The 16300-nt window shown below is 42.8% G+C and overlaps 1 protein-coding gene across 6 annotated transcripts; it reads left to right on the top strand.

The window, feature by feature from the left end:
• The first annotated feature begins 224 nt into the window (after positions 1 to 224).
• Positions 225 to 14496, top strand: LOC106569174 (BTB/POZ domain-containing protein KCTD1). Of its 6 annotated transcripts, XM_014140230.3 has the most exons (7): positions 227 to 593; positions 774 to 849; positions 1490 to 1639; positions 7296 to 7474; positions 8637 to 8781; positions 9673 to 9978; positions 13036 to 14496. In XM_014140230.3, exons 3-7 carry the CDS (start codon positions 1610 to 1612, stop codon positions 13198 to 13200), a joined length of 825 nt encoding a protein of 274 aa, XP_013995705.1. In that variant the 5' UTR covers positions 227 to 593; positions 774 to 849; positions 1490 to 1609; the 3' UTR covers positions 13201 to 14496. The 6 variants fall into 6 exon arrangements, with proteins under 6 accessions (XP_045550119.1, XP_013995707.1, XP_013995705.1 ...); XM_045694163.2 differs by lacking the exon at positions 1490 to 1639 and having other exon boundaries at positions 225 to 593; XM_045694162.2 differs by lacking the exon at positions 774 to 849.
• Positions 14497 to 16300: the final 1804 nt, after the last annotated feature.

The raw sequence follows: 16300 nt of genomic DNA, 5'->3' as shown, positions 1-16300 counted from the left end.
CAATATCCCGCAGTTTGATACTAAAAGCTTAAGAGCCTCAATCTTCCTGAAATTATGCATGGTTGAACGTTTGAAATGAGCTCGTGCATCAGCCCCAGGCCCTGATTCAGACTTGATTGGGGCAAAGCAGGCTGCAAGTGCTTATTTATATAACTACGTCATTTGGGAGGTTGGCCAAAGAAATAATAATAATAAAAGGAAGTGTCGATTTTCCATTAGAATCCATCGACTTAAAAAAGTTGATTGTAATCAACTAGTTGTGCGATGCACATGCTGTGTCCGTTTATGTTTGAGCTCCATATCTTAGACGACACGTTTGGAAGAAAAAAAATAAAAAAGACTCAACCAACAATCTATATAATTATCATCTGCTGCTGCTTTTCCTCCCTGGCAAAGAAACACTTCATCCATTTGCAGAAATCGCCCGCGGGAATGTTACATCAAAACTAATCATAACGATTAAAATCTGCTTTTCTGTGCGAGAGGAAGGCAATGGGCGAGGATGTTGTATGCCGAAAAAATTTGCAAGATATCTTTATACGATTTTATGAAGAAATATAAAATACAATTTCAAGAAAGGCCGACGCACTGCTGTAAGTGATCTGCTCTTTAGCTCGGAGTTTTATTGTGGAGATTGGTTTAGACTGTGGTAGAGACATGAGCTAATTGTATCCTGATCTTTGCCTTGAGGGGTTTCGGAGCCCTGGAGCAAGTACTCTCTGTATTTTGTTCTGTCTACCTTAGCCAAGCTATTGCATTTCTCACCGGTGTAGGAAGGGAAGCAGCTCGCAGGCGAAATCGGAGGGAAAGGGTTCTCAAAAAGATACTTTATGCCCATCCATGTTTCAGGTAAGCAGAGAATTATTTGGTTTGCTAATATTTCCGAGGCTGGTTTGACTGGGACATTCAAGGCGCAGCCGCTTTTACGCATGTGCCAGGCGATGAGCACCATAGTTCTAACAAAAAATATTTAACCACTTCCTGGATATTGTTCGGTGTTTAACAACTGTATGTTTGTTAAAGTAACGACGACTGGCTTCAAATGCTTATTTGTATTTTCACCGAATTGTACGACCTTCGTTGAGCAAACACCGTAGCTATCCGCCCGTGTGAATTCGCTCCTGGCGCATTCGCCTACTTCAGCCCCAAACACATTATCGTCTCCGTTTTCCCCGTCGGACTTCTTGTCACACTCTTATTACGAACCGAGTTTAGGCATTTCGATACAGGCTTTTCCTATATTCGTTTGTCCTAAACCAGTTTCATTTCCTGAATGCCCCAGATCTGGCTAATGAAAGACGCCATTGTGGAGTAATTTTGCCGGAGGGGATTTCTTATTTTGTAAAACAGGACGTACCTATTCAACACACGTCAATGCAGATTCCGTGAATAATCTCATTGTATTCGCCATCATTTTGTAACGAGAACCTTATCTATGTAAGCCAAGACAAATGTAGGCTACAGTATTTTCCTTTTGCTTCCCATATAGATCTCTTGCGGGGCTGACCTATACCCGTGCGCAGGGAATTCCACGGTACAGACGCGCCACTGCAAATAATTAAACTCCCGGGCGGAAGTCTGGATCTATGTTTGCATCTTTGTAGCTGTGATGTTATGGAGACAAAACATGATATATATGGTTAGTATTATCAGTGTACAAATTCACATTTTACATTGTTCTTGTAATAAATTAGCCTGCTAGTATGATATATGGACACAATGAACACACTAATGCAACTTTGAACCTCTACTTGCCTTTTGCCAATCTAAATCCAACTGTATGCAGGCTGCTGGTAACAGATTTGTACGGCTATCCTACAAGTTTACACAGATGTTTGTGCTCCATTATGACACCCGCTATGTAATTATCTAATTCTAACCAAGACACACTGGTGCAATGCATGTGATTACGTAACAAAATAATATTCTCAACCTTTTAATGCCAGGAAGTAAAACGCGCGCAGATGTTGGAACAGTGAAGTATTCCTATTCCTTACTTTTGAGTAAAATGCGTGGCTGTAGGAGCGTTCACTGGAGGGCGCTGTTATGACGAGCAATATTGGCATCTGTGCTTAAAAGGGCACCATGTCTCACATTGCATTGTAGTGTCCACTTATTTACAGAATTTAGACGTAAACAGACATGGTTATGATTTCGATCCCCAATTAGAACTATATCAATAAGTAATGTTGGCATTCAGCATTTTTCCTCTTATAGTAAATTAAATACATTTCCATGCAGTTACTACTTGAGTAATGTGCTTCACTTCTTGTCACACCTGAGAGGAGCTCCAAATGTACAATGGGCAAAAAAAATATTAAATGGCCATAGGCAATAAAGTGGACACAACTGCCATCCTGTAAACACTTGACTAGTGACTACCTGTGACTTGGCATTTCCAATCAGGCCATTTACACCAAGTGTTCCAAATTACAAGGTACAGTTGCACTATGGGAAATGAAGGGCTTCTTAAAGTGATGATGCTACACCCATTATTGGATTATTACATGTTTAACATTTTTAGGACTTGATGGGAGGGAAGATACCTACGATACTCCTTCTTGTGCATGTAGCCTTATTACATTTAACAATGTTTGTTCCACACACACCATGTAAAGTATTTGTTGAAAACTGAACACCAAAACGGAGTGCAGTCCGACAACAAAAGCGTTGATCCATTGTGCCAACTCCAGATTTGTTTGAACAGGTTGGGGTGTGGATGCGGTCAACACAATTACACCAGACTAGGATAAACAAGCAAGTCACTTGCGACAGCAATTCTAAATTTGTTTAGCGTGTTCTTGCAGTATAAATGTAGGAACTTGTGTAGCAAGGGAACATTGAACCACTAACAAAGGGTAGAGCATGTGTTTTGTATACACATTGCTATGTGGTAGGCCTACATTATTCAAAATGGCAACAGGTGGGAAGACTGACTGTAGCAGTTCTGAAAGGAAAAGGGATGAAGGGAATGGGTGTAGTGTGTCAGGCCACACATAGCATTGCGCCATCATGGAATCCGTGCTATTGCGGTGCTTTGCATCGTGTTGCTTGTCAGGTTCTACTGATGATCTTACCACCTCCGTATTCTGGGTTATAGCTACGCATAATCCTCCTGGTGGTCCATGCCACGGTAGACATGAGTTTTAGATTTGTACTGTATGGGTTGAAGGGTGCTCCGACTGTTTGAAGGTAGGAGTAGTCAACCTGAAAAAGAATCCACAGGACATGGTTTTAATTTGAGTTGGGATGAAGTGGTTGTGCTACAAGTACTCAGTCCTATGCTCCCTTTCTCCCTTTCTATCTCCCTCGCTCCATGGCGCGCACACACACTTTCAAGATTCTTAGCAGATTCTCCACTCCATCTACTTTCATGATGACAAGGCTCTGAGGAAGCCAATTCCAGTGAGCTGGTTTACAGGACTTACTTTCTCCACACACACCATCTCCCACAAATTAGTCGGGGAACAAATTACCTGCATTCTGAGTGTGATCCCACGCACTTTGCTGGCTGCCGTACACAGGTCCCCCTTTTGAAGAGCGGCCGTGTGATTTCTTCCTCTTTGTTCACCCCGCGGGCCCCTCTGCCTTCTGCGAGAGGGATTCTGGAGTTGAATTTTAAAACTATGCATGGCGGCTGGCTGCCTGCGCTTATCAGCTCTTGCACAAACGAACTGCATGCAAATCAGGGCAGGATCACACACCACAGTGGAGGCCTGCACTCAAAGGCAGGCTTAATTGCTAATTGGGTATCTAGGTGTGAAACCCACACTGCCAAAACTGAGAAGAAAAAAAACATGGATGTTTTAATGCCAGTTGCGGTTGTTTTTAATTAATTTATTCCATTTTAACTTATTTAAAATGAGTGGATTGGATTTCCTGAATGTTTTGGGGAAACTAACCCAGGAGAGTGTAATAGTCAACACCAATACTTCCAACATGAATCTAACATGCAATGTTTTTTGAGATTCTGTTTGGTATACACTACAATAAGAGGTCTGATGTTGTGGATTCAAATGTATCATATGACCTGTTCATCTTTGGACATGTTTTATACCTCTTTTTGGAAGTGAAATTGTCATTGTGTCTCTCTGATTGGCCATTTTAGATTAGGTCTAGAAGTGACTGAGAAGTCTGCATTTTTCTGGTATATACCAAGACCATAATGCTTTATATGGGGAGCTGTTTTTTGGTCTGTGTGAGAATGGTAGGTACCAGACTACTTTCAAGAAGGGCACCTGCACATAAGTATTAATGAGATGAGACTAAAGTAAAGCCTATCACAGACACGCCATTGTGAAACAAAGTAGAAATGTATCCACAACAGTGACACATCAGGATCCTGCTAGTTTATGTAAAATGGGTGGGAGGGTCACTGTTTTCATTTGCTCTTAATCTCCACCACAATCTTAACAGCCCTCCTGAATATGGCCCATTGTTCTGTGAAAATACTATGTGAGTAAACAGGTCTTTAGATGGTGTGCTACAGACTAAAAGGGTCTGTGGAAAGGTCAAGTGTTCATCCAGGGTCGCCAAAACACCCTGGGGGCTAGTGTGTGTGCCTGTTTTAAAACTAAATGCATGCTATTCAATCGATTACTGCTCGCCCGTCCAGCATCACTACTCTGGACGGCTCTGACTTAGAATACGTGGACAACTACAAATACCTGGGTGTCTGGTTAGACTGTAAACTCTCCTTCCAGACTCACATTAAGCATCTCCAATCCAAAATTAAATCTAGAATCGGTTACCTATATCGCAACAAAGCATCCTTCACTCATGCTGCCAAACATACCCTCGTAAAACTGACCATCCTACCGATCCTCGACTTCGGTGATGTCATCTATAAAATAGCCTCCAACACTCTACTCAACAAACTGGATGCAGTCTATCACAGTGCCATCTGTTTTGTCACCAAAGCCCCATACACTACACACCATTGCGACCTGTACGCTCTCGTTGGTTGGCCCTCGCTTCATACTCGTAGACAAACCCCGCTGGCTACAGGTTATCTACAAGTCTCTGCTAGGTAAAGCCCCGCCTTATCTCAGCTCACTGGTCACACTCGTAGCACGCGCTCCAGCAGGTATATCTCACTGGTCACCCCCAAAGCCAATTCCTCCTTTGGTCGTCTTTCCTTCCAGTTCTCTGCTGCCAATGACTGGAACGAACTGCAAAAATCTCTGAAGCTGGAGACGCATATCTCCCTCACTAGCTTTAAGCACCAGTTGTCAGAGCAGCTCACAGATCACTGCACCTGTACATAGCCCATCTGTAAACAGCCCATCTATCTATCTACCTACCTCATCCCCATACTGTATTTATTTATCTTGCTCCTTTGCACCCCAGTATCTCTACTTGCACATTCATCTTCTGCACATCTACCATCCCAGTGTTTAATTGCTATATTGTAATTACTTCGCCACCATGGCCTATTTATTGCCTTAACTTACCTTATTTGCACTCACTGTATATAGACTTTTTATTTTGTTCTACTGTATTGACTGTATGTTTTTGTTTATTCCATGTGTAACTGTGTTGTATATGTCAAATTGCTATGCTTTATCTTGGCCAGGTCGCAGTTGCAAATGAGAACTTGTTCTCAGCTAGCCTACCTGGTTAAATAAAGGTGAAATAAAAAAATATATAGATATATATCTGTCTCGAACAAAAAACAAACTGGTATCTGCAGTATTTTGATGTCACTGAATACTCTGCACTGTTAGTGTTACTGTGAGCTTTGTATTTTCACCAAGGACTTGTTGCCAGACTTCTGGAAAAGGTTTAGTTTCTGATTTCAGGCTAGATGGAAAAGTAATGTTCAGCCTTTGTTAGTGCTTGAGAGGCAGCCGGAACAAATGATGACTGGGGGAAATGGAGGGTGAGGAATAGAAAGGGCAGACATGCAGTAAATGCGACTACCTGCTTTTAAAACGGCGACAACCTTAAGAAACCCCGAGGCACTAGAATGCTAATGTTGTCCGGGGCTTTGACTTATCCATACACCATTGCAAAAGTGGCAGTGACTGCCACAGCATCGCTCTTGTGTGTGTACTGCTGCCATCCATTAACGCATCTCCGGAGTCTGCAGGTAGAAACAGACAACATCTCCAACTTGAAGCCTGTTTTTCGTGCGCCAGGTTTGATAATGGACGCAACGGATATCATGGATTTAACGCATCAGAAAACGAGAAAGCGCCCGCGTCCAATCAGTTCTTTGGATGAGTCCGTAGTACACGCGTCCCTGAAACGAATCTCAATGCGAACGGCGGAATGCGGGGACGCTCCGTTCATGTACTCAAGAGGCGACCTCTTACCTGCAGCATCACTGAAGCAGAATGATCATTCTGTGTCTTCCTCACCAGCCACAGTTTTGTCAGCGCAGGTAGGCTAACGGAGATTTAGTCCAATTCGTTTCAGCAAACTATGGTCAAGTTACTTGCGATGTGACATGGTTGCAATTCATTGTAGGGGCTTTGTTTGATGTCTACTTCCTAGTGCCTACCCACCAATAGTGGAAGTTGTTGGATATTTATTTGACGTGAATATCATCAATGCCAAATAACTTGAATGTATTTTCCCACATTGATAAGATCGGTTCAGCAGAGCAAATATCATTTGATTTAATCCCGGGTTTTATAAATATTTTGCACATCCCAGTGTAATTACTACTTAATAAAAAATATATAACATTACATTTCTCCATCCAATGACATTGTTTTCATATTGTGTAGAGATGGACCTGCTTTTCTTATTGGCTCAGAGGGGGGTCTTGAACTTGTGGTTAAGAAACTCAATTTGTTCTGTGTGCCATTAGATATTGCCAGCTAATTGTGTTTTTAGGTTAGCAGGGAACGTTTCTTCTAAATCTTATTACATTATTCAAATCTAGACCGACTATTGCTCTTTTACAGTGTGTGTGAAATTGCTGTTCCAAATTAATTTGGCTTTGGAAGATGATTATGCCCAACAGATATGGGGGGGTGTGGTTGGTAACATTCTAGTCAAGGTCAGGAAATACTATGCTAGTGTAACTCAGAGACCTCTATTCTCTCAGTCCTGACAGAAAAGAGTTGGACCGTAGCCAACTATTTAACCATAATTTATTCAGAAATATGAGAATATTGTCTGGCCAATCAGAGAACTGCAATGTTTTTAACTGGTGCACATTTACCAATGGAAAAATACATATTTACATCCATATTATGAACAGATAATTTTCATGGCTTGACTTTTCAGTCTGTACTGTCCACCATATTGATAGTCATTTGTTGATAATCATTCATTTGTGCTAGGATAACCGTTCCAGCATGTCCAGGCCCATGATCACCAGATCACCAGCATCCCCCTTGAGTAACCAGGGCATCCCGACGGCTGCCCAGCTCACCAAGTCCAATGCCCCTGTGCACATTGACGTGGGCGGACACATGTACACCAGCAGTCTGGCCACGTTAACCAAGTACCCAGAGTCCAGGTAAGCGCATGTGACCACTCACCTATTAATGCAGTTCCTCAATTGCAAAAGACTAAACATATGTCATTGTTTTGGTACCTGTAGGTACAAAACGCCAGTGTTTTCATCTATGACCTTCATATGTGGCTCTAGAGGGGGTTTGGGATGATTCCGAGGTTGAAAGTGAGATGATGAGCCTAGCCCATGTCAGCTGTGTTTATCTAGATTTGGTCTCTGACTCCATAATGTCATAATTTGACAGCTCAGAAAAGTCAAAGTTCACCCAATCACAATGATTCAGCACTCAAATGGATGAATGAGGTGGGAAAGATTGGATTTGAACACAGGGCTTGATATTACACTTTTTCATAATTCAAACTCATATGATTATTAAGGCTATTCTACATTACGCTAATTACTATGAATCATCACAATATTTCGACACAATACCAAATACAAAATGGCCACCTTTTTTCAAGCCTGCCCCAGAGTTATTTTGAGCAGTAAACATTTGCAGGGCTCAAAAGTCCAAACTGCAGACAAAAGCATCTCAGTTATTCTGACAGATGTCCCAGCAGCAGTAAAGGGCCAAAGGGCATGGGGCCATCTGGAGGCAGGAGGGCCACTGCAGCCTGAGGCCGGGCCCCCAGGGCGCCATCCTGCCTCGGGCACCTCTCTACCAGCTGGCCCTGACCCCTCCATCAGACCACAGCATAGCTCTCATCCATGCCGCTTCATTTCTATATTTATTTATTTCTCCCATTCTATTTCCCTCTCATTCTGTCTGTGTGTCCCTCTTCCTCTCTTTCTGTCTGTTTCTTCTGTGCGCACTCACTGTTTTTCTCCCTCCCTCCCTCCCTCCCTCCCTCCCTCCCTATATCTCTCCCACTCTCTTTCTCTGCATGGAGCAGAGTAATGTGTGCATCACTCAACAAAGGTGTGAAAGAAATCAAACACTCCTGAGTTCACCCACATCCAGTGAGTCATAGAATCTGCACATGAGTCACTGTCCTGTAGCCATTTTAGGTGATATTTCCCTGTGCTCAAAACCACACCTGGTGTACTGTCAATTCAAAATGTATAGCTCAACTCAACAGTAGCTGTAGTTTGTTTGGCCCTATAACAAATGCTAGATTGAAGGAAAACAAATAACTGTCTCTGGCTTTTCTTTCTCTCCCTCTAGAATCGGACGTCTCTTCGATGGCACAGAGCCCATAGTGTTGGACAGTCTGAAGCAGCACTACTTCATAGACAGGGATGGACACATGTTCCGCTACATACTCAACTTCCTCAGGATCTCTAAGCTCCTCATCCCAGATGACTTCAAAGTGAGTGTCCCTTCCACTGCAATCAATCAGCTAGCCATCACTAGTCCCCAAACGTTCAGGGGAACAAAGTGGACACCTTAGTCATGGGTAACCCTCAGTACTTGGTCTCCCTAGGATTGGTGCTGACAGATTACATACTGTGTGGAGACACAAGTTCTGAAATAGTGTATTTTTTTTATTTTTTATACCTGTGTTTCTAGATAAAGTAATCTTAAAACAGGTGTTAGAGACCTTAGTTTTGCAGTAGTATGTTCTGTACTGAGTGTCCAGAAGAATCACTCATCCTCACTGTAAGTGACACATTTGTATTCTGTTTGCTAGATTTTTGCGTCATTTAGCCCTTAATTACAAACTTGCCCCCAGAGAAAACAAATAATCACATTATCTGATGGACTGTCCACACAGTGACTCAATCAGGGGGAAAGGATATCAGCTAAAATAAGCAAAGACTAAAGACTAGCCCAAGTTCACACCGAGGCCAAATTCACCCTGACAAATGTGCAGATGTGACACTGAGGAGTCTGAGAAAAATTGAAAAGCCCCTCGGTCCTATGGGTAAGATATCCCACAAGGCCTCAGTGGTTTTTTTTGGTAGCCTAGATACCTGCCTGGTCTTCACACAGTTTGTTCGTATGAATGTCTATTATTCATGTTTGTTCTCATTCCTGTTATGGTTGATGGAACTCTTCCAGCATCCTCTTTGGCCATTTATTTTACTAGGCTATAGAAGTGGAGGCATTGTGTTGGGAACCAATAGTTCTTTCACCCATATGAAAGAAATGAGACGTGAGGAAAGGAGATAAGAAAGCTGTAATACAGTATTGAGACTTCCTTTGCCTCAGCTTGACTTATCCTATCCTCACTGACTTGTCTCTGTGCTGCCCCCTGCAGGACTACAGCCTGCTGTACGAGGAGGCCCGGTACTTCCAGCTGCAGCCCATGCTGGCCGAGCTGGAGCGATGGCGCCAGGACCGCGACCTGGCCCGGGTGTCACGCCCCTGCGAGTGCCTGGTGGTACGTGTGGCACCCGACCTGGGAGAGAGGATCACGCTGAGCGGAGACAAAGCCCTCATCGAGGACGTGTTCCCAGAGATTGGCGACGTCATGTGCAACTCTGTCAACGCAGGCTGGAACCACGACTCCACACATGTAATCCGCTTCCCGCTCAATGGATACTGCCACCTCAACTCCGTCCAGGTGAGGGCCGAAGACGCCAGACACACGTGGCATGGCCACTATAAGGTCTACACCTGTTGTATTCGGCGCACGTGACAAATAAACTTTGATTTGATAAGGAGACTCCATGTTCACCCAATATGGATGTTGTACAGTAGGCTAGATACAAATGTTCATCAGTTATGATGAAACCATTGTCTCAGTCAGAGATGCATCAATAAATGAAAGCACAGAGACATTATTAAATATATAGGACAACGTTTCCTCATCCTTACTGTATATTGCAGGAAGCTTTTCTCTCGCTCATACACAAACCACTCAAGTGGATGCAGTGGAGAGAGGGACCAAGACAGAGAGGGACCAAGACAGAGAGGGACCAAGACAGAGAGGGACCAAGACAGAGAGGGACCAAGACAGACAGACAGACAGGGGGAGAGAGGGCTCCATTCAGCTCCCTGGCAGGTTGTCCTGAGGCAGGGCCCATAATTCTGTTTGGTTATTAAAGCATGCCGGCGGTGGGTGCTGTATCTGGGCCTAATGGAGGCAGGGTGTGTGTGTGTGTGGGGGGGACTGCCAGCAGTGGGGGGACCTTTGTAGTTCTGGTGGGGCTCTGGCCTGGGGCAGAGGGAGAGAAGGGCGTGCTGAGCAGCCCACACTGAACCAAGTGGCACCGAGAGAAAGAAAAGCCCTACTGATCCCTGGGGCCTCTTTGATGGAATGTGATCCTGCCACCCTCTGGACACGTCTGTAAATGTCTGCAAGCCTGCAGGATCAGGGACAAATCTATGCACATGCAGAGACGCACAGATCTTCAGTTTCTTGGCAATTTCTCACGTGGAATAGCCTTCATTTCTCAGAACAAGAATAGACTGATGAGTTTCAGAAGAAAGGTCTTTGTTTCTGGCCATTTTGAGCCTGTAATCAAACCCACAAATGCTGATACTCAACTAGTCAGAAGGCAGGTTTTACTGCTTCTTTAATCAGAACAACAGTTTTCAGCTGCGCTAACATAATTGCAGATGGGTTTTCTAATGATCAATTAGCCTTTTTAAAATGATACACTTGGATTAGCTAACACAACGTGCCATTGGAACACAGGAGTGATGGTTACTGATAATGTAAACTCAGCAAAAAAATAAACGTCCTCTCACTGTCAACTGTGTTTATTTTCAGCAAACTTAACGTGTAAATATTTGTATGACCATAACAAGATTCAACAACTGAGACATAAACTGAACAAGTTCCACAGACATGTGACTAACAGAAATGGAATAATGTGTCCCTGAACAAAGGGTGGGTCAAAAGTAACAGTCAGTATCTGGTGTGGCCACCAGCTGCATTAAGTACTGCAGTGCATCTCCTCCTCATGGACTGCACCAGATTTGCCAGTTCTTGCTGTGAGATGTTACCCCACTCTTCCACCAAGGCACCTGCAAGTTCCCGGACATTTCTGGGGGGAATGGCCCTAGCCCTCACCCTCCAATTCAACAGGTCCCAGACATGCTCAATGAGATTGAGATCAGGGCTCTTCGCTGGCCATGGCAGAATACTGACATTCCTGTCTTGCAGGAAATCACGCACAGAACGAGCAGTATGGCTGGTGGCATTGTCATGCTGGAGGGTCATGTCAGGATGAGCGTGCAGGAAGAGTACCACATGAGGGAGGAGGACGTCTTCCCTGTAACGCACAGCGTTGGGATTGCCTGCATTGACAACAAGCTCAGTCCGATGATGCTGTGACACACCACCACAGACCATGACGGACCCTGCACCTCCAAATCAATCCCGCTCCAGAGTACAGGCCTCGGTGTAACGCTCATTCCTTCAACGATAAACGCGAATCCGACCATCACCCCTGGTGAGACAAAACCGTGACTCATCAGTGAAGAGCACTTTTTGCCAGTCCTGTCTGGTCCAGTGACGGTGGGTTTGTGCCCATATGCAACGTTGTTGCCGGTGATGTCTGGTGAGGACCTGCCTTACAACAGGCCTACAAGTCCTCAGTCCAGCCTCTCTCAGCCTATTGCGGACAGTCTGAGCACTGATGGAGGGATTGTGCGTTCCTGGTGTAACTCGGGCGTTGTTGTTGCCATTCTGTACCTGTCCCGCAGGTGTGATATTCGGATGTACCGATCCTGTGCAGGTGTTGTTACACGTGGCCTGCCACTGCGAGGACTATCAGCTGTCCGTCCTGTCTCCCTGTAGCGCGGTCTTAAGCGTCTCACAGTACGGACATTACAACTTATTGCCCTGGCCACATCTGCAGTCCTCATGCCTCCTTGCAGCATGCCTAAGGAACGTTCACACAGATGAGCAGGGACCCTGGGCATCTTTCTTTTGGTGTTTTTCAGAGTCCGTAGAAAGGCCTCTTCAGTGTCCTAAGTTTTCATAACTGTGACCTTAATTGCCTACTGGCTGTAAGTGTCTTAACGACTGTTCCACAGGTGCATGTTCATTAATTGTGTATGCTTCATTGAACAAGCATGGGAAACGGTGTTTAAACCCTTTACAAAGAAGATCTGTAAAGGTATTTGGATTTTTATGAATTATCTTTGAAAGACAGAGTCCTGAAAAAGGGACGTTTAATTTTTTTGCTGAGTTTAGATATTCCATAACAAAATCTGCTGTTTCCAGCTGCAATAGTCATTTACAACATCAACAATGTCTCCACTGTATTTCTGATCAATTTGATGTTATTTTAATGGACCAAAAAAATATGCTTTCCTTTCAAAAACAAGGACATTTCTAAGTGACCCCAAACTTTTGAACGGTAATGTATATCCTTTCATTTATCTTGTCATTATTATTTTTCTATATTATCTGTTCCTCTCGGTTCTATCATCTCTAATGCCACTCCCTTGTGCTAGACTTGGGCACATGTTGTCACTGAGTTTGTTTATAACTACTTAATACTACCCGCTCTAACATGATTGGTTCTCTGTGTGACGGGAAAACAATTGTTTCTCATCATCTCTCTCCCTTCTCTTCAGGACAGCTAAATGTTTCTCTTTGTGTAATATCTAAACAGTGTTAGCTATCATGTTACCTCAACCAACCTTCTCTACTTGTGTCCACCAGGTCTTGGAGCGTCTGCAGCAGCGTGGCTTTGAGATCGCCGGATCCTGCGGTGGGGGCGTGGACTCATCCCAGTTCAGCGAGTACGTCCTGAGGAGGGAACTGAGAAGGGCAGGCCAGCGAGGAGGGTCTAACTCAAACCGTATAAAACAGGAGCAGCTGGACTAGACCTCCCAGACACCTGGGGAGCTAGACTTTTTTTTTCGGTGGCAGCCAAGCACTAGACGAGAAGCAGCAGAGCTCTGTGGATTCTGGGTATAATGCTGCGCTCCTGTGCTAATTAGTACTAGGAAACTCTGAAATGTACTACTTGCTAACTGGTTGAACGTGGCACATGTATAATTACAACCACTTTGCATGTCGAAAATGTCTGAGTTTCCTAGCTCCGACTAGCACGTGAATGCAGCTTTATCGTTTTGTTTGATTGTCATTAAACATTTTTTTTACTTGAGAAGAACCACAGAGAAAGAGAGTGACCAAGCCGCGACAGGAGGTTTTTTTTGCCATAAGAAGATACAGAACATTTTGATAAGTTGATATCTCAAGGATATTTGTGATTGTTCATGCCCCGCCCCATCAAAATATATAAAAAAAAAAGGATGAATACTTTCCCAGGGTCCCCAAATAAAGTTTGTTTTAAAACTTTGAACCTACATTAGGTTAGATATGATTTCCATGATTAAGACCGTACAAAATGTAAATGGTTTGATCGCACATGTAGTGCAAGGCCATTCACTAGTGATTTGCAGTTTTTATTTACCCATTGGCATATTTACCAAGTCAAATTGTTCTCCCTTACTATAAAAACGTTCACTGTGATGCTAGAGGCAGACAAACAGTGCTATACATCATGGTGTTGTGAGAAGATCTTGGTTAGCATAAACACCATTCTTTTTAACAGAACTGAAACATTATCCACACTCTTATTCACACAGGATGTTAAGTATCGTGATACATACAAATGAAGTGTTTTTACTTTAATCAAAGTTACCTTATTGGATTTTATAATATGAAATATAGTTCACATTAGTATTATCAATATTTTATGTCATAGACCATTCTATACTCACTAAATGAAAATGATTAAGTAAATTATTATAAGAAATGTCCCTGCATTGCCTCTGTTTTGGGTACTAAACCTAGAGAACAGAGGTGATTAATTCAGAGGAGCCACAAGATCCTATTGAGTGACCTACTGCAAATGATATTTGCCATTGTATATGTTTTTTGTTTTTTTACATTGAAATGGATACCTTTTTAACCGGCATAATGTTGCCTCATAAATGACTGAACAGATCAGGCTAATAGTATAAGACCCAAATTTAACATTTATTCTTAGGACATTGATGATGTGAAGTTTGATTATCATAAACTATTTCTAACGTGATCTACCTACGCTCCCTAGATTTGAGTAAAGAGGAATGTAGCACTAAAATGTGAAATAAATCTTCAACTGAAGTTGTACTGATGGCTGATCCATTGTGTGTTGTTATGGTGCTAACAGAGAGAGTAGAGTGTTTATCATTGTACATGATATCATGGAATAGGTGTTGGTTCTTGTTGTATGTTCAACACAAACAGGCCAACAAAAATTGATTGTTGCTTTGCATTTCATCAATTTCACACACCCTTAAAGGATATTCCTTTAATATAGTGTTGAATAACACAGAACATGTATTTTTTTGTGAACATATGTTTAATTTTGGTGTTATAAGGTTGGTATCTACATGGAAAATAATTTTAGAATTCTGTTGCAGCTCAAGTCAACTAAATAATCCACAATGCAATGCTCTGTCAATGGGCGCGCTGGCTGGCTAGCGAGGTAGCTAGCAAACGAAGCTAAACACAATAATTCCAAAGACCATATCAGCATGTAAAGAAGCTAGTTAGTTGTAAAATTGCCTAAACAAACTATCAATTTAGGTGTCTACAATCTCACCATGTTCAACCTGCAGATCGACGTGATTAACAGACTGGCGTCTGACATTTGCAATGGCAGATATACTTTTGAGATGGGGAAACGCTGCCCATGCTACGTCAATGGTGCATTCTGGACGATTCTAGGACAAGGAGGACTCTCCTTCAAGGAGTGAACGGGAGTCTATTGGGCGCTAGCTAAAATACCCAACATGAGCACAAATTTCGTCAATAAGAAGTTCAACATCACAAATCTTTTCCGACATGTGAGATTAACTTGCTATCTGTAATATTGTATAGCTTTAGAATCGTGACATTGTGTACTTTCGATGCAAAAGGCACTTTTCTCGACATACACTGATTTAGAGAAGGGATTGCGTGGCGATTAGTTTAGCAACCGCGTGACGCGGCATGACCACGTGAACACGATTGGTTGACAGTCTGCTGGGTGGGGCGTTTATATGTTCCTTCATTCATTGGATTCCTATATCCTTTCTATAATATCTCTGGCAACGACGCCATGCAATACAACCTGAACTAAAGAGGTGGAAAAATGTGCTAGACCCTCCGTTAAATTACACATTTCTCGAGGTAGGAACATTGCAAAAATATGATCAATGGCTCATTTGAGAGAACATCCTGCCGAGTTATGACATCGGCCAATATTGAAATCTGACATGTATGTTAGACGTTTTCGCGATCTAAAAGTCGTATTCCTATTAACTTCCAGTGTAGTGAAGGCGACTTTATCACGCTGCTACGTCATACCGGACGGATTGCTGCCTGCTTGAACGCCAATAACTCAGACACAAGTGAAACATGAAATGATCCAGGGAATCGATAGAACATCACTCAGATGAACAAAAACAATTTAACATTCAAAATGGGTGAACCTTTCCTTTAAGTTAGTGGTTATGAGAATGTTAATAGATATCAAGTAAATTTCACCCCCATTCTCCAATGCTTTCAAATCAAACGAAAGTTTATTCGTTGCATACACAGATTAGCAGATGTTAAACCAGGTGCCACAAAATGTTCGTGTCTAGCTCCAGCAGAGCAGTAAGCATCTAGCAGTACAGTACTAACACAAATAATTCCCCACCCCCAAGAAATGAAGAAATATCAGAACAAGCAATGTCAGAGTCCAGAATATAAATACGTGGTGTGTATAGACAGTATGGACAATATTTAAACAGGAAAAGGTATGTACAGCAGTAGTTATATAGGCTGAGATATGTTAAGAATACAGCATGGACATATAAAGTGAGTAATCAATTAGCTTAATTTCTCAGATCAAATAAAATTTCAACAAAACAATGTTGCAGGAGTGCTAATCTTATCTGTATCTAAC

The sequence above is a fragment of the Salmo salar genome, chromosome 14 (genome assembly GCF_965601325.2).
Source record: "Salmo salar chromosome 14, fSalSal1, whole genome shotgun sequence".
NCBI lineage: Eukaryota > Metazoa > Chordata > Actinopteri > Salmoniformes > Salmonidae > Salmo > Salmo salar.
This window is presented reverse-complemented; position numbering and strand designations above follow the sequence as displayed.

Bases quoted from the DNA above. Each gene is read 5' to 3' on its own strand.
- LOC106569174 (XM_014140227.3), top strand. From the start codon at position 5,969: ATGCTAATGTTGTCCGGGGCTTTGACTTATCCATACACCATTGCAAAA. The intron at 6,386-7,295 runs GTAGGCTAACGG...CATTTGTGCTAG, and splicing joins CCACAGTTTTGTCAGCGCAG to GATAACCGTTCCAGCATGTC. The intron at 9,979-13,035 runs GTGAGGGCCGAA...TGTGTCCACCAG, and splicing joins GCCACCTCAACTCCGTCCAG to GTCTTGGAGCGTCTGCAGCA.